Below are 23,850 nucleotides of genomic sequence, written 5' to 3'. Positions count from 1 at the left end.
AAAGTACATGTTGTAATAACAAAATATGAAAGTATAAAGCTACAATAAGGGAAAAAAGAACATTTAATACTAAAACTCTAGTATTGATATCTCATTTCTGTAGTTTCTCAACAAATTTATTATTAGAAATAATCAGTTGTTTTTTCGATGAATTACAAATAAATTAACAATTTTAATTGGCTCAAACATCGGTGATACAAAAAAGATGACTTACAAATAGATTAACTCTTATCTTCGGTGCCTCTTCCTTTTTCATTTTAAGCTATTACGTTCTAAAATATCTATTTATGATTGACCAAGGGCTAAAATGAAAATTTTCTAAAAAACAACGGCAAATGGAGAACAAAAAAATATATTAGAGCTAAACGCAAACTCATACGTAAATATAGGGGTTAAATGCAAATTGAGAAACAAATTCACATCACCAAACCGACACGCCATTACGACTTGTTGGTGACATCGGTCCGGTAGATAAGAGTATTTAATAAACAACTTTCAACTATTAATATACACAATCCCCAATGCCCCAAATAGTGAATTAGAGTATTTAATAGAGATAATATCAGTGACGCACTATGAGATATTTTATTTTGGTTTAAAAGGTCATTGATGTTATTTTTTTGGCATTTTAGGGACATAAAGTCATTGTTGACCTGATAAAATGGGTATTAGATTCCAAACATTAGCTGCAAATTAGGACATTGCTCATGAATCTCGATCTCATATTGTTGAACATATTTGGATTTTGGAATTAATTACTGCATGCCGTTTATTGCCTTAATATCAAGGGCGTATAATGTTTCCTGTAGTCTTTGTGGTGCTCAAAAACCCATCTTATGTACCTGTTTTGGGGCGTGCTTTTTGTCACTCTTTAATGTTTAGCATAGACTACTATCAAAAGTACAAGAAAGCTACAATATAACATTAACTTAGTTAATTTTTTGTGTTGTGGTTATGTTTGAGCTAGATTAAATCAATAAAGGAAGTGTTTTGCTATCCCCGACTTTTTTTTTTTTTTTTTTTTTTTTTGAATATCTTATCATAACATAACATTTATATACATATGAACATTGAGAATGGGTATCTAATTCTAGACCTAGAATATAGGCTCCATTTATTAATTTTTAGGATCTAGTAACTAGGGATAAGCAAAAAACTGAAAACCAAACCACTTAAAACCACCAAAAACATATGAAACCATAACTAGTTTCTTGAAAACATATTAATGTCAGTGGCAAGTTTCTCAACATTCAAAGAAGATGAGCCCTTTGGACTTGTTGCAATCTCTGCAATTCTCTTCCATTCCTCAGCCTTGTTCCTCACTCGTTTACCCTCAACTCCTCCCATCAATTCCCTCACACGCTTCTCGACTTCATCCCTATTCACATTACTCCCAATCTCAATGCCAAGGTCCCATTCCTTGCACATTTGCCTACTGTTAGTGAATTGATCTGCATAAAAAGGCCAACATATCATGGGAACCCCAGCTGATAAGCTCTCAATGGTCGAACCCCAACCACAATGAGTCAAAAACCCACCAACCGAAGGGTGGTTCAACACCTTTTCCTGTGAACACCAACTTGCTATAAAACCTCTCTTTTTAATCACCTCTTTGAATTCTTGAGGCAAGATAGCAGACTCCCCAATAACCAAATCAGGCCTGATGATCCAAAGAAAAGAATAATTGCTATTCGCAAGTCCCCAACCAAACTCTAGCAACTCTTGTAAAGACATGACTGTTATGCTTCCAAAATTGACGTAAACCACAGAATTTGGTTCCTTCAACTGCAACCATTCCAGGCATTCGGTTTCTTCCTTCCATAGACTGGAGCCATTGATATCCAACTTGTTTGTTTCTTCCGAATTGGTTATCTGATTTAGATGTAACTGCAATGGTCCGATTGTGTAGACGTATGGATACATGGGTTTTAGGGCTTGGATGACAGTGGACTCTAATTCATCGAATGTATGGAGGATTATACGTGAAACCTTCCTAGTTGCCTTGACAGACTCCAAAACATAATTATAGCCTGCGTCATTTGGGTCTATGGTTCGAACATAACCAGGAAGATCCTTCAAAGTGAAAGCTTCCATTCCTGGAATCCAATCTGTTACTGTGTCGAGATACCCATCGGTGTAGCAACTTTCATCTAAAATAAGAGCAAATGAGTAATAATGATAATGAACAATAATATTTTTTCAAAAAGAAAAAAAGGATCCAGATTATTTCATGGTTATATTATATTACCGTACTCGATCTCAACAAAATGAGTATTCAACAAAATTGTATAGATATATTAATACTATAATTCAAGTTTTTAAATTTATCTTTGATTATTCACATAGATCTAAGTCTTACAAGTTTTACCAAGACCATTACAATGACATATTTTATTTAAAATGTATCATTGCTCTATGTTTTATGTTTGATATATATTAACAGTTATACTATTATATTAATGGATCCAAACGCATAAAAGTATAAAAGAAAATATTAAATTTGAAACACAAATTTAAAATATTATTGTTTTCGTTCGACATTTAATTTCCAGACAGCATCATATCGAAAAAGAAATTTTCTTGGGAAATAGAGTCATAGAGAGAGAGTAAAGAAACAAACCTTTAAGTGGGATAACTTCATTTTCAACAAGATGTGGACCTTGGTAAAACCCCATGAAAGCACTCGCAGCAACAGTCCAGAAATGAAAGATTGGTACTCTAAGCTTCTCAGCAGCCTCAACAGTGAAAGGCATGAACCCATCACCTATAATACAGGTAACTGGGTTCTCTAGCCTGGCGACAAGGTCAAGAAAGGGAGATAAGCAGTTGGTTCGAAGAGAGTTGCAGAGTTGACTCATGTCTTGAGTTGCATCGACGTTGCTGTGATCATAAAGAAGACCATCGGGAATGGTTTCGAACTGGAACCCTGGTGCACCCTCGAGACAGTCGGGTCCTCCGGACTTGAGGAATCGGTTGTGGTTATACACAGTGTTGACGAAGGTTATTTGCAGGCCCTTGTGGTGTAGTAACCTTGCTAGTTTCAGCATACACTTGATGTGGCTTTGTGCTGGAAATGGTATCAACGCCACATGTGGCTTGCTTTCAAATTTCTCGAATCCTGTTTCCATTTTCGTATGTGTGTGTGGGTGTGAAAGTTGTGGGTTATATAAAAAGGTCATTTGAGGCTTATTATATACAGAGATGAGTATATGATTAGAGCATCCGCTTGTGTGACACAATGTTGACCATGTTTATATTTGTTGAATAAAACAAAAAAACACAAAAAAAAAGAAAAAAAGAAAAAAGGACGATCCGCATCACCATGCAATAGATTTACAAAACCATGACGGCATGACCCAATAATTGAACATTTTTTTATTGGGTTTCATAAAATATTTACTTTCCATACGTTGAACATTTATTGGAAAGTTGAATATTAGATAAAATTAAAAATAATCAATAGCAAAATTTATAATAATAACAATAATAGTTATTATTGTAATGTATAATGCTCTACAAATAAAGTCTAATATCATGATGTTTTTATATACGTTTTTAAATATTCATTTATAGCATCTAATCTTTCTTACATTTGATTTCTATTATTCACTAATTTCTAACTTTGTTTCTTTTCAAAGACATGCTGATTTCATGGATTTTCTTTGGAATGCAATTGAAAGGGAAAATGATTTAAAAGGGTAACTACCTCTTATTATTGTTCACATATTGACAACTTTTTTTTTTTTGAATATATAAAATCAACCAAATTGTTTTATCTATTTAAATTACACTAATATTACCGATTAATATATGTTTTAACCGATAAATCAAATTAACTCATTAAAAGAAATTGTGTGGGATATGACGTGTCTATTACACCCTTTGCCCGGATTCGACATCATTTAATCAGGGTGAATCGACTTCATTTAATTAGGGTTTTGACAAATACTCCCAAATCGTTCCTAATTAATTATTTTTTCTCAGAAATCACTCGATCGAAGCAGTAGGAGGAACAATGAAGTTGGGAGTTGAAAGCGTCAACTGTATAGACACTACAATGGAATCACCTAACGGTACGTATGTCACTGTAAATTTTCACTACAACGAAATGTTTGCACCAAACCCGTTAGTGTACTTAGGTCCTATGAGAATGTCAGTTTATGATGTGGATTTTGGTGGCATGAACTATAGATAATTTATGTTGTGGGTTTAAAAGGTGACAAGATGAAGTTGTGATAATTTGTACTATTGTAGTACTCATGAAAGATTGGCAGAGGGTATTAGAATAATCGACAATGATGCTGATTATTTTGAGTTTATTGATGATGGTTACATGGCTAAGAACGAGCTAAGAATGAATGTCTACATTGACCACCAAAACGAACCTATTCTTGATTGAGCCGATAAGGAGATGTTAACAGGTGATGAAGTGTCTGAGTTGATAGAAGATGATGATATAGACTCACATATTTCAGATATAATGGAATGTGAGCACGAACCTGATGAAGAGGTGCATACTTTTGACAAAACAGTTGATGATGAATTTTAAACAAGTTGTGTGGTAAACCCATTCTTAATAGTAATCAAGAAGAAGTAAATGATGATGATGATGAAGTCAATGATAAAAATGATAAGGTTGTTTTCCCTGTCTTTGATAAGAATCAAGAATGGGATAAAATGGTCCCAGTTTTAGGTATGAAGTTTTCCAACCCTCTTGAATTGAAGCTATGTCTAACTAACTATGTCGTCAAGAATAGGTATGATTTATGGTATGAAAAAAAGGATCATCAAAAGTTGTTGGCAAAATGTTCTAAACATAAGAAGAATAAGAGTTTTCCTTTTAGGTTGTGGGCAACCTGGATGAAGAATAATAGGCCTTTTTAGATTAAGTCCTTAATTGATATGCATAGTTGTTCAAGAGTATTCAAATTTGGGTCCATTGTAAGCTATAAATGGATTGGAACTCATTTCATGAATGAGATATTACAGAAACCAAAGATAAGCATTAGGAAATTGAAAGCTAAGGTCAGTAAAAGGTTTAAGTTGATAGCAAGTGTCGGACAATTCAGAAATGCTAGGAAATATGCATTTCAGCAGATAGAAGGTACTTTAATAGAGCATTATGCCAAAACATGGAGCTATGGAGAAGAGCTAAAAAGGACAAATCCTGGATCAACAGTTAAAGATATAGGTGGATGTGATGCATGATGGAGAAACATACTTCTAAAAGTTTTAAATGTGTTTAAAGGGTTTGAAGGATGGGTGGATAGAGGGATGTAGGAGGGTAATTGGAGTAGATAGTTGTTTCTTAACGTGCATATACAGAGGTCAGTTGCTTGTAGCCATTGGGAGGGATGCAAACAACCACATATATCATATCGCATGGGATCTGGTTACAGTGGAAAATAAAGAAACATGGAAGTGGTTTCTTGATCTTCTGATTGATGACATTGGAATGGGAGTTGGTCATGGACTAACCATAATATCAGACCAACACAAAGTAATGTTCAAACTTCACTTATTGTTATTTTCCATACTTAATATGTTTTAGCTTATGCTTTGTATGTATTGATTATAGGGATTAATTGAAGCTGTGAAGGAAAGGGTTCCAGATGCAGAGCATAGGCAATGTGCTAGGCACATCTATGCTAATTTCCAGAAAATATTTAAGGGGAAAATATTTAGGAAGTTGTTTTGGAGAGCTGCTAGATCTACAATTCCATAAAAATTTGAGTACCATATGAATGAAATCAAGAAGCTGGAACCACTAGCTTATGAAATTTTGATGGAAAGGGACCCTAAAACCTGGTGTAAAGCATTTTTTCAGGTTGACATGAGTTGTGATGCATATGAAAATGGCGTTTCTGGAAGTTTTAACTCGGTGATTGAAGTTGCTAGGAAGAAACCACTCATTACCATGTTAGAAGAAATCCAGATTTATGTAATGGAAAGGTTGTGTATCTACAAGACCAAGGGTCAATCTTGGGATGTAAACATATGTCATTCCATAATGTTGAAGGTGAACAAGCTCAAGAATAACAAAGGTAAATTGTTATCCTCCCTAATAAATAAAGAACTTTTTTGCCACATGTCACACTCTTATTGATTTGGCCACATGTCATTTTGTAGTTATTTTCAATTAAATTTTTTCCACATGGCATTTTGTGGTTTTTTCCATTTTATTAAATTCCACATATTATTTAAATATAATAATTGCAATAAATGTAATAATAAATAGATATCAATTTTAATAATTGACTTTCCTTCTACTTTCAACATTTCTAAATTAAAACTTCATTAGTTTTCTTTGTTTATTTATTTAAATTATTTGTTTAGATTTAAAAGAGAAAAAAAAACACATTAATTTTTTCAATTCATTATTTTTCTAAATTTTCTTATAAATTCAAACTTTTTCAAATGTTTAGAATTTTCTTACTTTTTTTTTAAATGAGCCCATGTAATACATAGGTCTTATACCTAGTTGCTTATATGTTAGACATTTTTAATATTTTCTAATTTGTATATGATTATGGATAGGTTTTGGCAAGTGGTACCTTCTGGTTATATGCAATTTGAGGTGAGGGTAGGGACTGATGGATATGTTGTAGACCTTAATACCAGACAACATGGATGCAGGGCATGACAGTAAGCAGGGTATCCTTGTGTGCATGGATATGCTGCCATTTCAAGCCTCAATAGGGACCCTGAGGACTATGTATCAGAATGGTTTACTACATCAATGTATGCAAGTTGTTATAGGTATAACATTAGGCCACTAAATTGTAGTGCTATGTGGCCTGAAGTGGATTACACCAAACCATTGCCCCCTAAAAAAAGAAGGCTACCTAGAAGACCAATAATGAAAAAGAAAAGGGATTAGGTTGACAGAGAAGTTAAGAGAATAAGGCATATCGTCTCAAAAAAGGGAATGGTCGTGAGATGTACCATTTTTAGGGAAAGAGGTCATAAAAGATCAACATGTCCTTAAAAAAAAAGAAACCTAAGAAACAAGGTATGGTGTTAACTTATCTAATATATTACACTTGTGTTCCATTTCTGAACTTTTTCCCTCTTACAGGAAAAGTTGATGTTAAAGTAGACCTTGAAGCTGAATTGGAAGTGGAACATGCAATTATGTTTGAAAGTGAAAGTGATAGTGACTTTGAATATGAAAGTAGTGTGGAGGCTAACATTGAAGTGGAAGCTCTAAGTGGTTTGGTACCTAAAATGGAGGTTAACATTGAAGTTCCTGAAGTTGATGTGGATGCTAACATTGAAGTTCCTGAAGTTGATGTGGCAGCTAACATTGAAGTGCCCGAAATGGATGCTAACATTGAAGTTCCATTAGTTCAAGATAACATCGAAGAAGAGATTCAAGATGAAGTGGAACATGAAATTCAAGTTAACATTTAAGAACAAGTTCAAGATAATGTGGAACAAGAAATTCAAGACAATGCAGAAATTCAAGTTAGGAAGAGGACAAGAAAAGCTTCAGAAAGAATTACAAAGATTATGCTAGGGAATAACATAGGGAGGAAAGAGGGAAGAAGTAATGAACACCCACTAGAAATTTGAATTTAATGTCTTGTTTATATTTTTGCACAAGTTTTGGTATGCATGTTGTGGAATCTTAGGTCTTGTAATAGCTTTTGGCACAATGGGACAAACTTGACACATCTTTTGGAATGTTCGATACTTTAACATATTGGGTCTTGTATTTTGGGAATCTTTTGTAATGCATGTTTTCTGATGTATTTTGGGAATCTTTTGTATTATAAGGTGCTTTAGCATGTGTGTTGTAATGGCTTTTGTGATGTTTAACATCTTTATTTAAGTACATGTTTACTTGGATGTTTGTATACATTTTGGTAATGTCATTTGTGATGTTTATAATGCCATTTGTGTTCCTTGTCTTTATAATGCCATTTTTTGTTCCTTGTATTTAACTTAAACACATGATTTAGTCATAATACGTTCAACTTTCATTGCATACAAAACTTCATGAAGTACATGATTCAGTCAAAATACATCAAACAGGATACAAAGAACACATCAAACTTTACAAACTACATCTTTAACATACAAGAAAAATAACATAAAGCAACTTTATGAGTAAACAACTTCCACTTGACTTTGTCCAGTTCTTGTCTGAAAACCAAATCACAATTCTTCTATTTTCCAACTTTTTCTTGCATATACTAATTTTGTTTTCCAAATTTCCAAGCTTCAATGTTAGGTTGTAGATTTATCCCAAATCACTATTCTTCTCTACTTCATACTCATCCTCTTACAGCTATTCCCAGAAATTAAATTTTGGAGTTTTGCACTCTTAAGGAAAGGATAAAAAAGTTCAATTAAAGAGAAGATGAAGAAGAAGATTTAGTTAGGGATGATTAAAAAACATATTTACCAAAGACTTTTGACAAACTCGAATTTTTTTTTTCCGGAATTGTCGGGTGTTCTTGAAATCTTCACACGCAATGGCATGTTGCACTTACATGGATGATCAGCTTGCATTTCGACATTGTGTTTGGAAGAGGCAGATGGAGCAGAAGAAGAAGCCATTGTCGATATTTTCGATCTAGGGCTTTAACGTACAAACAAACCATATAACACTGTTCATATAATGAGGTGATGTGTACTATGCCACATATTATCTTGTGTATGCCACCCAAGCCTTGATTTAGCTACATCAGTTGAAACATGTATTAGCCGGTAATATTTATGTAATTTAAACAGGTAAAACAAGTTAGTTGCTTTTTTAGGAACAAAAAAGAAGAAGTTGCCAATATGTGAACACGGATAAGAGTTAATTACCCTCCCAAGTCAATTTCCACGATTTAAATTCTCATTTGTATTATTTTATTTATCCAATATGTGAACAAGGCACAAACCTCTACATCATCTCATGTATCAAGGCACATAAGTGTTTGCATAAGAAGAATCAAGCCTTCTTAGCCCACATCGTCGATAAGAAGAAGGAAGAAAGGAACATTAAGGACATCCCGGAGGTATGTAACTTCCCCGACGTATTTCCCGAAGACCTCCCGGGAGTACCCCCGAAAGACAAGTCGAATTTAGAACGACTTGATACCTGGAGCAACCCCAATCGCCAAGTCACCATACAGACTAGCTCCAGTGGAGATGCAAGAACTTTCTAGCCAACTAAGTGAATTACTAAACAAGGGGTTCATAAGGCCAAACTTCTCACCCTAGGGAGCTCCGGTCTTATTCGTAAAGAAGAAGGACGGATCGTTCCACATGTGCATCGATTACCGAGACCTGAACAAACTCACCGTAAAAAACTGATACCCTCTTCCCCGGATTGATGACCTATTCGACCAGCTACAAGGGTCAAGTTACTTTTCAAATATAGATCTAAGATCCGGGTAACACCAACTATAGGTCCGGGAGGAAGATATCCCCAAAACCGCATTCCGAACTCGCTACGGTCATTATGAATTCGTAGTAATGCCCTTCGGTCTAACATATGTGCTTGCATCATTCATGGACTTGATGAACCGGGTGTGCCGACCTTATCCAGACCAATTCATGATAGTATTCATCGATGACATACTAGTCTACTCATGAAGTGAAGAAGAGCACAGACAACACCTGTGACAAGTCTTGGAAACATTAAGGGTAGAGAAGCTGTGTGTTAAGTTCTCCAAATGAAAATTCTGGATCCGCAGAGTGGATTTCCTAGGGCACATGGTCAGCGAAGAGGGAATACACGTGCACCCTGCCAAATTCTGGATCCGCAGAGTGGATTTCCTACAAGAGGTTCATACATAATTTCTCCAAAATCGCTAAGCCTCTCACCGCCCTAACACGGAATGGTGTAACCTTCATCTGGGAGAGGAAACAGGAGACTTCTTTCCAAACCATGAAACAAGCTATATGCAGCGCCCAAGTCCTGTCTCTCCCGAAAGAGATAGAAGACTTCATGGTGTATTGTGATGCATCTAACCAAGGATTAGGTTGAGTACTCATGCAGCGATGTAAGGTCATAGTCTACGCGTCAAGACAACTAAAGACCCATGAGCTGAACTACACCACACATGACCTTGAGTTGGGAGCAATCATGTTTTCACTAAAGATTTGGAGGCACTACCTTTAAGGTACAAAGTGCACCATTTTCATGGATCACAAAATCCTCCAGGACATTCTAAACGAGAAAGAGATCAACATGAGGCAGCGATGATGGGTAGAAATACTGAACGACTACGGGTGCTAGATCCAATACCATCCGGGCAAAGCCAAAGTGGTAGCAGATGCTCTTAGCCGAAAAGAACACTTGGTTTGCCGAGTAAAATCACTAACAATGACCATCCATTCCCACATGTCTTCGCAAATCAAAGAGGCTCAGCTGGAAGCCTTTAAACCAGAGAATATCGCCAACGAAGCCTTGTGAGCGATGGATAAGAACCTTACAGTCAAATACAATGGAGCCTACTACCTCATGGATCAAATCTGGACACCAAAGTTCGGTGCGTACAGAGACGTTGTCATGAACGAAGCCCACAAAACAAAGGACTCCATCCATCAAGGTTTGGACAAAATGTACCTAGATCTCATGAAACTTTATTGGTGGCTAAACATGAAAGCCGAAATCGCTACCTACATAAGCAAGTGTCTGACTTGTGCCAAGGTCAAGGTAGAGTACTAGAAGCCCTCGGGTCTACTATAACAACCAGACATACCCGAGTGGAAGTGGGAGCGAATAACCATGGACTTCATAACCAAGTTTCCCAAGACAACGGGTGGACTTGAAACCATTTGGGTGATTGTTGACAGGTTAACCAAATCCGTCTACTTTATGCCAATAAAGGAGACTGACAAAATAGAAAAGCTAACCATGACATACATAAAAGAAATCGTGAGATTACACGGCGTGCCAATATCTATTTATCTGCGACAGAGATAGTAGATTTACCTCACGGTTTTAGCAGTCACTTCAGAAGTCCTTGGGAACCAAGCTCGATATGAGTACAACTTACCATCCTCAAACAGACGGGCAAAGTGAGAGGAATATCTAGACATTAGAGGATATGTTAAGAGCTTGTGTGATAGACTTTGGCAAGGCTTGGGATACCCATTTTCCACTCATTGAGTTCTCATACAATAACAGTTATCACACTAGCATCAAGGTCGCTCCATTTGAGGCTCTATATGGACGCAAATGTCGGTCTCCTATGTGTTGGGCTGAGGTGGGAGACACACAGCTAGAAAAAGGGCAAGTACCTGGCAACACTCTCACCGGCCCCGAAATCATCCTGGAGACAACTGAGAAGATCGTCCAAATTAGGGAACGACTAAAGGCGTCCAGAGACCGACAAAAGAACTACACGGATAAACGAAGAAAGCCCTTGGAATTTCAAGTCGGCGACCACGTGTTGTTGAAGGTCTCTCCTTAGAAAGGGATGATACACTTTGGAAAGCGTGGGAAACTGAATACAAGGTACATCAGACCGTTCGAGATCCTTGCCAATATCGTTCTAGTGGCTTACAAGCTACAGTTACCACAAGAGCTCAGCAATGTACATCCTGTCTTCCATGTGTCCAACCTAAAGAAATGCTTTCCTGATGAGACCCTAGTAGTCTCACTTAACGAGATTGAAATAAACGAGAACCTCCACTTCATCGAGGAACGTGTAGAGGTAATGGATAGAGAAGTCAAGAGGGCAAAGCAAAGTCGCATTCCCATTGTAAAGGTCCGATGGAGCGCCAAACGAGGACCTAAGTTCACCTGGGAACGCGAAGATCAAATGAAGCAGAAGTATCCACATCTCTTCCCTATAACTTGAGTGCCTACTCTAAACTAATTTCAAGACGAAATTCCCTCTAACGGGGGGATGATGTGACAACTAGCAAGCTTAGGTCGAGTAAAGCCTACAATGTAACCATGTGCAAATAAATTCACTATGTAACTTTGATGTAATAATATTTATTGAAAGCTAGGAGGACACCATTGTATGATTTAAGATAACATACACTTGAAAATCCATGTTGAAATAGCTCTTGAAGAGCTAATGCAAATCAAACAAGAATCAAATGGTGTTAACATGAAAGCATGTATTTGTGCCCTGACTTAGAACTTTTGATTTGTACGACCACAATCCTTGTGATTTCTATTACAAAGGACCAAAAACACCTTCATGGGCACACCCCAAGACTGAAATCACTAAGTTAGGACCACTCTAGAACCAAAAACCCTTTAGTTGGTGACACCTATGCCGAAAACTCCATAAATAAGCCCAATAAGGCCGAAAACCCTCCCATGCAAGGCATAGAAACCGAAAATCCCTCCCCCATGCAAAGAAAAAACCGAAAACTCCCCCTTAACTAAGTGAATTCGGTTTGGGTGTAACACCCAAGGTATTGACTTTATGAGTGACATCTCCTTTTTACCTCTCTTTGACCACCGAACTTCCATACCATACATACCAATATACACCATGTCTCCATACAAGACACATAAGTAACCAACATGTATCAAGAAAAGCCTCACCTTTTTCCCTCACTTGCGGCCGAGAGGGCCTTTTCCTCTCACCACCTTCACTTTTCTTCAAAACTTTCTCTAGAACAACCTCAAATTTCTCCAAGATCTTCATTTTCAAGTAGGTTTTAGAGGTTTTTGGTAAGTGATTGTTGTTCATCTAATGATTATACACGTCTTTATGATAGATTCATCCCTTTTACACACCTTATCTTGTGTTAAATTCTTAGGATAATCACACCTCCAAGAAGCTCACCAACTTTACTAAAGGAGCTAGGCTCAAAATCCTTGTCTTCTTCCTTCAAATCATCCACAAAATCAACTCAAGGTGAGCTTCATACCCCAATTTTTTGAGTTTTTCATGCTTGGGGGGGGGGGGGGTATAAGTCAAAAATAGTTTGTCTTATGGATATTTGCATGTTTCATCCTTATTATTTGAATAAGAAATAATATTTTCATGAGATGTAGCTATCACCACTTTTACACAAAAAAAATTGTGACATAAAATGTTTAATATGCAAGTTGATAAACACATCACTCATTATATGATACAAATATCAATGGGAAAAATATGAGATGTGAAACAACAAGGTTTTTGGTAATTTTAACTAAAAATAGTTTTTCTGGCAAAATAAAAATGGTTATATTTTAGTTATTTACGGTTTTGGTGGGTTCAACCCCAAAATATTATGTTTTGGTAACATATATCCACACAAGACAGGACTACAACTTGATATTTATACAAAGTTTATATAAATAGACTCAACAATACATACAAGATAAACTATAAATGGTATAGTTTGGGAGACACAAAACCACACTTTCATAATTTTTCAATAGTATAATTATTTCATTATACAAGAAAAAAAGAGTCGTAGTTCACGTAAATCTGTTAATGCTCTAGTGAGACATTCTCTTCACCGTACCTACCTAGCGTACATTTTAAGTCCTGCATTATAACCAGAGTCTTCTAGAGGGAGAGCGAGATAGTTGTGTATAGATCTATACGGGATTGACAACCCCACACTTCAGATGTTCGCTATAGTTAGACCGACAAGTCTAGGGTGACAGATACCAATTCCAACGCCTGAAGAATGTCGTTTAGGCATATCGGTCATATTAAGCATGATTATAATAACTCACATAGAGATTAACAATACTACTTGGTTTACGGGAAACTTTCACTTCATGAGTTATATATATATATATATATATATATATATATATATATATATATATATATATATAACTCCATACTACCTTTCAGTACGCTATTGTTTACATTTCTGGTCTTAGGGTTTAAGACTACAATTCACATATAAGAAAATATTGGATTTTCTGGAAAACATACATTATCATATTTACAAGGAAAAGATACAAAAGAGTTACCTACATTTTTAGTCTTGGATATAAGACGTAGAACCTATTTTTATAGAAAATGTCGGTTTTTCTTGAAGTATACAAAACCATTTTAAGCAAAATGATTACAAACCCTTTTCATTCAAAAATACTTATAAACTCACCAACTTAACTGTTAACACTTTTCAAAATCACTTGTATACTTAGGGAACCAGGAAACAGGTATCCAAATCTTTTGAGAACAGGAGTTGCAAAATCTTGGATTTCTACATTTCAGTTATTTGATGTTTATTTTTGAACAAACACAGTGTGTAAAAAAACAATGTAAACTTGTATTCTTAATGTATGATGTTTGGATCGCTATGATTCATTTATATTCAACTGTTATGATACCATACGATGACGTCATCCGTCCCCGGACATTTCTGTCGTCGTGGTTCGAGGGTGTGACACCTACCAACTTTTTTTAATTAAAAAAAACAAAATCCATGTGACATATTTAATGTGACGTTTGTTGTACAAGCTTATCATGCACATCATCCCTCATCACCATCAGTAAAGTGATTGGTGGGTTTCTATCAGCATTAATATAACGTTGGTAAATTCAGTACCATAGGTTGGTGTTCACTGCCGGTAGAGGCATCCACCTCAACTTACCACGGGTGTTGTTTGTATGATACCATTTAGCCTTATATGGAAATTATAACCGTTTTTGGAAGCAATTTTGAAAAGTCAATAGAAGCCTCTTGGCAACAACTTTCTTACGGGCTGTTGAAGCAGCTTCGACTAGAGGTGAGATCAGTAGCAGAACTGAACCGAAAGTAACAAATACCAAAAATACCAAAAGTAAGAAATGAATATTGAACAAAAGTATAGAGTACAATAGTGGTTTGATTCAGGAAAATACCCGAACTTAAATGACATAAAAGTAAGATTTAAATGGCGACTAACCATTATGAATTGCCATTTAGTTCCAGAAATGAAACGAACCGGTATATATTTTTGTGACAATTAATATTTTGGGTGTTCATACTTCATGGTCATATTTTGAAAAGTTGGTTGAACCTATCACTTCATTATTCCATAACACTATAACACAAAAAGTTTTATCATCTAAAGAAAACATCAACATCAGTTACCCTAAGAAAATACCTACCACTCCACCGCCCAAATATAATTTCCAATATCATTTCTTTTAGGATCGTAATTCTTAATGATGCATTTTTAGGTATTTTATACTTTAGACAATATAATATCAAATTTTAAACAAAATGATACGTCACTCTGATTTAACTCACCTTATTTTGGATGTCCTGAGTTTAATACATTTTAAACAATGCATTGTGGATGCTCTTATTGCTATAATATGTATATTTTTCAAAGTACAGTTATGTATAAAATAATTTTAAAAGTTCAATTCAATAACTAGAAAAAAAAAAAAAAAGATAGAATACAACGGCATATTAAAAAAGAAAATTAAAAAGTACATTTCAGTCTTGACAATTTCCTTAGTATCCCACGTCAGTTGCCAACAAAATTTCGAACTCTAAACATTACAAGTCTTATAAATCACGACTTGTTAGACACGATATCTTCAAATTCTCAAAAATTAGCAACATCAAATGTTGTAAATAATCACAACCCAAGTCGCCTATATAAATAAACCCATATCCACCCACACCCAGATTCTATCTTGCATGTAATACTACTAATTTGCAAAAGAAAACACATGACAATAATAATAAGCAAGTAAAAACATGTTCAAATACATCTAAAGAAACGAAAATATGCAAATTTAAGTTGATATTTAAAGTCAAACCACAAATGTCTGCAACACAACATCTGAAAATTATATAGATACTCTCAAGTAAAGAAAGTAGTACACCTCCCCTCACATGAAACTGGGATGAACTGGTCCCTTTGAGATCCCAACACGAACTTCCATTCCATGATGCATGTCCGGGACCCGCATTGTCTCAGTATCATGAACACCTTTACAAAAATCATCAACACAAACCTTAATACCATTTTCACAGCAAAATTACTCAAATCAGTAAATCAAGTAGTTAGTTAGTTACCTTGGAGGTAATCTTCAACACCAAAATCTTCCAAAGTTCCTGTAATTGACTCTAATCCAAGCATGGAGGATGGTATAAGTCCAGGAGGCCTTTGAAATCTGGAACCACAAAACACTATAAGAAAAAAGTAATATTTCATGAAAAACATATATACTTCTTGCAAACACACACTCAAATCATTAAAAAAAAAGATTCCACAAAAGTCAGTCCAGCAAACAATAAGGGAACAAAGTATGAAACTTAAATAAAAGAAAATAAAAATATCAGAAATCTACAGACCAGAACCAAAACCAGCATCAAAAAGACGAAAGCTATGCCATGACAAATTTTTTCAACCTACATTTTCTTTTATGTTCACATCTATTTGTTTATGTTATTAATTCTCTGGTTCTTTGAGAAAAGTTCAAGGAATCGATGGTTGTAAAATGAAAGAAGGAAATGGCCATGGGTTTGATGACTTGATTTTCCAACTTTTTCTAAGAGAAAAAGAAAAAACATTATGTATTTTACAGGCTAAAAAGATAACAGGTCAAAATAAGTTCCAATTTGGACAGAATTATTGGTTAATCCATTGTCTGGTCAAAGATCTAGCTGCAACAAACTTTGGCATGTGCCTTAGTTACCTTGAATGACCAAGATCCATCATAACATTATGAATATCGCTATGCCAAAAAATCAAGACACAAAATAACCAACTTTTTTGCTATATTGGCCATTTGAAGTTATCTTCCAGGCTAGGTATGAGCATCAGGTAGATGAAAAAGGGATGGCTAGTTTATTCTCTTCATCGTTACAGATGAGTACAGGTTAGAACGTGAATTCAAGTGCTCAAAGCACTGAGCTAAGCCTCTTACATTTATCTCGATTCATTAATTTAAGGGTCTCTAACGGACTAAAAAATCCACAGTAAGTAAAACCCTAGTTTTCTTCAAATTTCAGCTGACGAGAGTGCATCAGATATCACGAGCAGCATGTTGGTATAGATCGCTATAGGAAAAGAAATTTGAAAATAAACCAGTGAATACCTAGAAAGGATTTTTCGATCGAACTCCTGCTTTAACGGAAAAGCGGAGCCGTAGGTGTTTGCAAGCATTTTCCTCTTCATATCCTCTTCTCTCACGATTGCCTAAGAAATGGAAAATAAAATAAGCATTAGAGATCTTCTCCTAATAGCATTATGTACAGTCTAGCAAGATGAAGACTATGTACCGATTGAAAGGCGGATTCGAGGGGATGGGATCCGACGATGTCACTCTTGACACCTTGAAGTCCAAATCGAAGTGCATCATTCTTTAGACCTCCAATCTCGTGTTCGATTCTCTTAGATGATTCCATGGTTATTGATTTTTTCCTTTGTTCCTTCTTCGTTTCAAAGGAGAACGATGAACCCTGTAAATACCCAAAAGAAAACTTTGCACTCAAGAAACTCAGGGGTGAGTATAAATACATTGGGCCTTTAACGATAAAGCCCATTAACATAATGGAATTTTATTCTTTCGGTTCGGCATAATAAGTCCAAGGCCCAGGTAATGTAACCCAATAATGTAATAGCAGTGGAATACTGATGTGTACAATGCACCTGAATTTACATACGCCATTAACTTATCAAGCTATCATAGTTCTTAATACCAACTTTATCACAATTATATAGTTTCTAGTCTTAAAAAATGATGGATTCGTCTTTCATTACAATTAACATAGAGTTAATGACTTTTAAGTTATAAGAAAATTAAATGATTAAATAATATATGATGATGGAGCAACAAAATAATAAAATGGAGCTTTGCATCAATAGTTTGAAAAGAAATGGTTTTTTATAAACCATTCCCCATAAAGAGCATATTTACTTAAGGACTGTTAGTTGGGTCAGATTGAGTTAAAGAATAATTAAGTAAGATTCAACCTCTAATTAGATCCGATATAAGGTATATCAAAGGTTTCTAATTGTGGTATAAAACAATATGAATTGGACCGAATAAAACTCAACCTCTAATTAAACTCATTAAGAGGCATATCAAACAGCCCCTTGCAGTTTCCGAGTTGATTTTTAAAAGAGCCTATATTATGATCTGACCAATTACTTATAAATAAATAAAAAATATATATATAACTTTTAGTAGCCAAATCATTATTTAGTGATCAGGTCCGGCATTTGGTTAATATAGACCTACAACACGAAACGAAATTGAGACGAAACTGAAATTAGAATTCATGTTTGTGTTGTATTTGTGTCAACTGTAAAAAAACACAATGTCGTATCGTGTTTAAAATTTGACACGAAATTGACACGATTTAGCATTTATTTTTCGTGTTATGTGTGATTATTATTAATTAAATAAACTAATTGTTACATTATGTTATCTTTGTCGTGTCATGTCTTGTTTGTTGCTTTTTAATTGATTCGTATTCATATTAGTTAAAAAAAATATACAACATCGTGTCGTGTTACATAAAACCCTATCGTGTCGTGTCAAATAAAAACACGACACGATGGCCATATCTACCACCCCTAGGTTAACCATATAACTAAATCGAATCAAACAAACAAACAAAGGACCATCTAAACAATCCTTCTATTATTGATTTTATCATGTCATATGTTAATAAGTGTACAAAACAACACCAATCGTTCTCCTAAATACATTAAAAAAAAACAAAAAAGCAAAGAGATAAAACAAAGAACCAAGCTGCTACAACACTATCGTCTCTTCGACCTACAACTTCAAACTATGAAACAACCCCGAATGCTTCATTTCTTGGACAATTTAAAATTGTCTAGTAACTGTCACCAAAAAATAATACCCTTGAGGGTACTTTTGTGCTTTTGTCTCGCCTCATCAAAGATCAAAGATCAAAGCCATAATATTATATAGTTAAGTGGTAACTAAGAGGTCACTGATGAGGTCGTAAATCAAACTTATAAGCCTGGAGCTCCATGGGCGAGATGACGACCCGCCCATCTGTCAGCTGTTCACCATACCCAAGCATCTCCGTATCATCATGCAAAAGATTCAAAGAAGTACCTTTCACATTCAACACATCAAGACCCTGAAACATGTTCAACAGATTCAAATTTGCCATCTCATCATCCACTCTGGAACAATCCGACCTCCCTTTCCAACAATACGATGAATCCCAATGTCTCCTCTGCAAAATCAAAACAGTTCTAGGTTCTTCTAGAACCTGCTGCTGAGTATACTTTAACGGCCGTGGAACCTTAAAACTCACAACATGCAAATCACATGGGAACTGAGCCGTCAAAGGCGAGAAAGACCTCGGGGGAGGTTGAACCGATATTTCTTCCGCTTTCTTCGCAATGAACGCGTGCAACGGGTAGTTCAAGTGGGCCCCAACACGGTGTGAGAAAAGAGACGGACTTACGGGACCCGCATTTGGAATAAGATCGGGTGTTACAGAAACGTTGGATTCGAAAGTGAGATGGAAAATTATATTCATCGGATGGTTATCGGTGACTCCTTGACCGAGTCCACGCCCATCATCGCGTAACAACCGTCGATCTAACATGATCTCGAACCGTCCGTTTTTGGGGCTTGCCACACCCAATGACTGCCTCGTGTGCACGGAGAATCGCTGCCCTTCGGATTGCATGAAAGCAAGCGAGGGCATTGGGTAGTAATTTCCTTGTATAGGAATCTTGTCATATGTTTCTCTACGGCTCATTTGAAATCCGTTTAAATCCGAATAAAAGATTCTTTTGTTATCGATTTCTGTTTTGTATCTAACAACCAATTCTTTATCATTAAATTCACCCCCGAGAAGCTCCACATGGTATTCTTTTTCTATCAAATGTTCCTGAACGGACCCCTCACAGTTATAAATCCGGGTGCTATGGGACACGGGCGATTTCGTCCATGATGTTTTCGGATGCGAAAACACTTCTTGAACCAGAAACCCCTCGGAAATTACCATTTCGCCCCCGGACTCCGTAATCGGCGAGGCGTCACCGTTCGGTTTGAAAAGGTAGGCCCCACTCTCGGGGCTCGTGTACATCGCCAACTCTTCGTTAACAACATTCTGTGCGCCTTTCATTTCGGTTACTTTCTGTAACAAGCCAAAATTGGAATTAAACGTAAGAGATCGATGCCGGTTTCGAATCTGGACCGAATCGCCCTCCACCTTTGAGCAAGTATAAGGCGCAAGACAAGGGGTAGTGTCGGAAATTGAAGAAATTTTTAATTTTGCGGGTTTGGCCTTCTCGCATCCGACAAAACCATTCGCGATGTAATACGTTTGTAACCCCATGGCAGGAATCGAAGCTCTCCAAAACACTCTATGTCTTCCAGTAAACATTTTGACTTTATTATGCTGCAATTCAGGAGATATTTGACTTTTCACACACGTCCAATTTGAGTCCAAAATAGTCACATCGGGTCTTTCAACAACAAACATAACAACCTCGTTTCTCGTTTGTTCAATCGGATTGAAAAGGACCACGGTTTGCACGGTTCCTTGATTAGCACTAACCGGTCGGTGCACCGATTGGGCATCGTATTTGGACCGGATCAAAGCGGGCTCGAACCGAGACGGGTTTTGATCGTTTTTATCATGATGGATCCCTAAAAGAACCTCAATAGCTTTGGACATGAAGATTTGAAGATCTTGTAAAGAAGTATGCATTCGCATACCATAATCTTGAACCACATGATCTTTAGCAGTTCCAGTGACCCCATCATGATGTTGAAATAAAGCTAAGTTTCTTCTTGCTGCTGTTAACTTATGGGTAAAACCAGTAGGTAATTTTTCACATTGAGCCCTTTGACAATACCCTAGTAGAAACACCATAGTCATTTCAGTGGCACGTAAGGTTTGTTCAAGAACACGATCAACCGCTTTAAAAAAAGGGCGTGAAACATAATACCCAGACCAATAATCTTGTTGTCTATCAGCATAAGTAAAGAAATCACCCGATAAAGAAGGAAACCCGGAGATCTGACCCGACCCGATTTCACCGGGTCGTGAGTAATTTATTCTTTCGGATTCTTCACGTAGAGTCCGGAAGTAATCGTCTAAAGTTCCGAATTTAGCCTCGGTGTTCAACTCCGGGTTTGAATTTATGTAATCGAATAACATTTGGTAATTACGAAACTGGGCTTCTGCTTCATCGATGCTGATGTAGCGGAAATCGTCTCCAAGAGGGACAAGAAGGGTATTTGTCCGGTAGAGAGTTGACTTTTTCTTGTATTGGTCAAGAAGTGTAAGGGCTCTTTCCTTCATGTTTTCTTGGGTTGTTTCTTCCGGATGTTTCCCCCAGGGGCATCGCTCGTACATGAACCCGTGCATTCTTGCAAAGTCAAACTGGCAACATATTGCGGGCTCGGGCCCACAAGTGTGTGGGACATCATAGGAGTAAAATGGCATCATGTGGACAAAAATATCGGTTGTTTCATCTGTGTCCCAATTCTGTCTCCATATGTATTCAAGATTTTTATGTAAAGCCAGTTCCTTTTTGAGTTCATAATGAGTTCTTTGTATAAGCATGTTTTCAAAGCCCATACGCCGAAGAAGGTAAGCCATGGTGGATGAATAGCCGAATGGATCGATTGCCCATGCATTTTTTGGGATTATGCCAACAGTTTCATTTAACCACATGTTTCCCTCCATCATCTGATAAAATTGAAATGAAAAGATATTATGTAACATGAATGGATGCTTTAACCAGGAAACAATCTATATTGAGATGAATCAGGGATAAAAGATACCTGTTCGATGATGGCAAAATAATGTGAATTGGCCTGCAGGAGTCATTCAAAAATGAAGTTCAGTAAGGCTAAAGGCAAAATGAAAGTAGCCATGTCTTTCATCAAGGCAAAATTTAGCTACTTTATGTTTGAAGGCAAAAAACCATAGGAGCAAGTGAGAGTGAACAGATTTTTAGCTTGTTGAATCGACATTACCTCATCATTCATCACCCAACCTCCTCCAACAATTTCTAATTGCCCATTTTGCAGTAATTTGATCAAAGATTCTCTTTTAGCATCTGATGCATCCCTCCACCATCTCTCTAGGTAGGACATCTCTTCCCAGATAAACTTCCTCCGTTCATCCTAAAAGTAGCACAGCAAATCCATCCATTCGAAACGTTTCCATCGCATAAATAGATCAAGAATTAGCAGATCGAACATAGAAACAACAAGTTAACAGTGAAATTTAGTTCGTACCTTAGAAAGAGATTCGATAATTGTGTCGAGAATATGCCTAGACTGGCGATCATAGTACTCATCAACAGTAAGCTTCCAACCAGGATCATTATGTGAATGGGGTACAACAAATACTTTCAATTTCTCGTTGTTCCATTCGTCCCCTTTATAAGAAACCCTCCACCCCTGCGTCCAGGGTCCACCATCTTCGTCCTTGAATTCGATCTTATCATACAAATCCTTGGTGGTCAAATCAACAGAAGCAGCTCCTAAAGATAGATTAGAGTGATTCGACGATACATGCCCGGACGAAGAAGATTTAGATTTCCGATAAACTGGCTTACGTACCCTAAAGGCACGCGAATTGCCGATACGAAATTGCGAGGAGATAGGTTTTGGAACGCCGTAAAGGTAAACAACGAAAAAAAAGAAGAAGATAGATACGGCGAGTCCGATGGTAAAGAAATTGGCGAATAAGAAGTCTTTGACGGCAGCGCGTTTGCGAGATTTACGAATGTGTTTACCGGATTTGGTGGTTGATGATGTGAATGGGAGGAGAGAGCGGGTCCAACCGCCGCCAATTCCACGACGGACGTTGGAGTTGCCGGCGTGAGAAGAGGAGAAGGCCATGAGGAGGAGGATGAGATCGGCGGAGTAGCCGAAAGAGACGGTCCACTCAGTCGGGGCTTTGAGTCAATACAAGACCGTCTTAGACATCGGTTTTCGTTTAGCCATCAACTACTGGACGCAAAGGCCATGAAGTCGTCGTTTCTTCGTCAATTGCTCTTACGCAGTTTTATCATCAATTGAATCATAGGTTGTAACAAAATATCGCTACACATAATGTAATTTTGTTATTCTAAATTGTAATACTTAAAGTACTTAGAATATTTGATGATTTTCGATTATCTAAAAGGTTGTCAATTACAATAAGACTACATTATAAACAGAGAAAAATATAAAAATAGATACTTTCATGTATTTTCCCAAAAAGTAGACAAAAGTTGATGAATTTATGCCCGTAAGTCCAAAAGGCTACACGGAGTCGAATTCTCGACACATCCGAGTTGGCCTCCGTACACAGTGGCGAATCTAAAACAAAATACCACGTGATTCTCAAATTAAGTGAAGCCAATAAAAAAAATCAACAACACTTGTGAGGGGTCGAGTCATGTCGTGTACGTTTTAATAAAATAAAACTGAAAAAAAAAAAAAAAAAAAAAAAAAACGATCAGGCACCACCAATTAAAATTTTAAAAAATCGATTGAAATATGATTGAAAAAACTGAACGATTTAATGAAAAACTATTTGATTATTAGAATATTAGTGCATTAATGCATTATTGATTGATAAAAACTATATATTATATTTAACCTTATATATTTAAGAGCACAAATATCCCATGTCACTTGTTTTTTTCTCATTTTAAAATGGTTTTAAGATATTTTAAAAAAAAAACTAAAGGTATGTTATTTATTTTTTCTAAGATAGTTCCTAATTTTTGTGGTATCTATATTATAAATGAAATTCAAATTTTAGGTAGGTCCTTCTTACTTGTTAGATATGCTCCTATCGGTACATACTGCGCCACCCACTCGGTATGCCGAGTTCACTGGCCAAACTAGGTGAGTTTCTACCAATGATTCAGAACACAGATAATTTTCAAATTTAAAAAAAAAATGTACTTTTTTTAAGTGTTATCATTTTTTCTTTACAAAAAATCAACTTTTTACCAATTTTTTAACATATATAAAT

The 23,850-nt window shown here is 36.2% G+C and overlaps 3 protein-coding genes across 3 annotated transcripts; all 3 read right to left on the bottom strand.

Moving 5' to 3' along the window:
• Positions 1–1,079: 1,079 nt before the first annotated feature.
• LOC145032211 (UDP-glycosyltransferase 85C2-like) lies at positions 1,080–3,183 on the bottom strand. Its single transcript, XM_078980947.1, has 2 exons — positions 2,621–3,183; positions 1,080–2,150 (listed from the first exon to the last, which is right to left on the bottom strand). The coding sequence occupies exons 1-2, from the start codon at positions 3,177–3,179 to the stop codon at positions 1,204–1,206; spliced, it is 1,506 nt and encodes a 501-aa protein (XP_078837073.1). The 5' UTR covers positions 3,180–3,183; the 3' UTR covers positions 1,080–1,203.
• A 12,387-nt stretch (positions 3,184–15,570) lies between these two features.
• On the bottom strand, positions 15,571–17,360 carry LOC145032210 (cyclin-B1-2-like). The gene is made up of 4 exons (XM_078980946.1): positions 17,146–17,360; positions 16,962–17,062; positions 15,937–16,034; positions 15,571–15,850 (listed from the first exon to the last, which is right to left on the bottom strand). Exons 1-4 carry the CDS (start codon positions 17,269–17,271, stop codon positions 15,750–15,752), a joined length of 426 nt encoding a protein of 141 aa, XP_078837072.1. The 5' UTR covers positions 17,272–17,360; the 3' UTR covers positions 15,571–15,749.
• A 1,137-nt stretch (positions 17,361–18,497) lies between these two features.
• Positions 18,498–22,918, bottom strand: GMII (golgi alpha-mannosidase II). The gene is made up of 4 exons (XM_078980945.1): positions 22,116–22,918; positions 21,852–22,001; positions 21,657–21,689; positions 18,498–21,561 (listed from the first exon to the last, which is right to left on the bottom strand). Exons 1-4 carry the CDS (start codon positions 22,722–22,724, stop codon positions 18,829–18,831), a joined length of 3,525 nt encoding a protein of 1,174 aa, XP_078837071.1. The 5' UTR covers positions 22,725–22,918; the 3' UTR covers positions 18,498–18,828.
• Positions 22,919–23,850: the final 932 nt, after the last annotated feature.

The sequence above is a fragment of the Lactuca saligna genome, chromosome 2 (genome assembly GCF_052625555.1).
Source record: "Lactuca saligna cultivar CGN05327 chromosome 2, ASM5262555v1, whole genome shotgun sequence".
NCBI classification, from domain to species: domain Eukaryota; kingdom Viridiplantae; phylum Streptophyta; class Magnoliopsida; order Asterales; family Asteraceae; genus Lactuca; species Lactuca saligna.
This window is presented reverse-complemented; position numbering and strand designations above follow the sequence as displayed.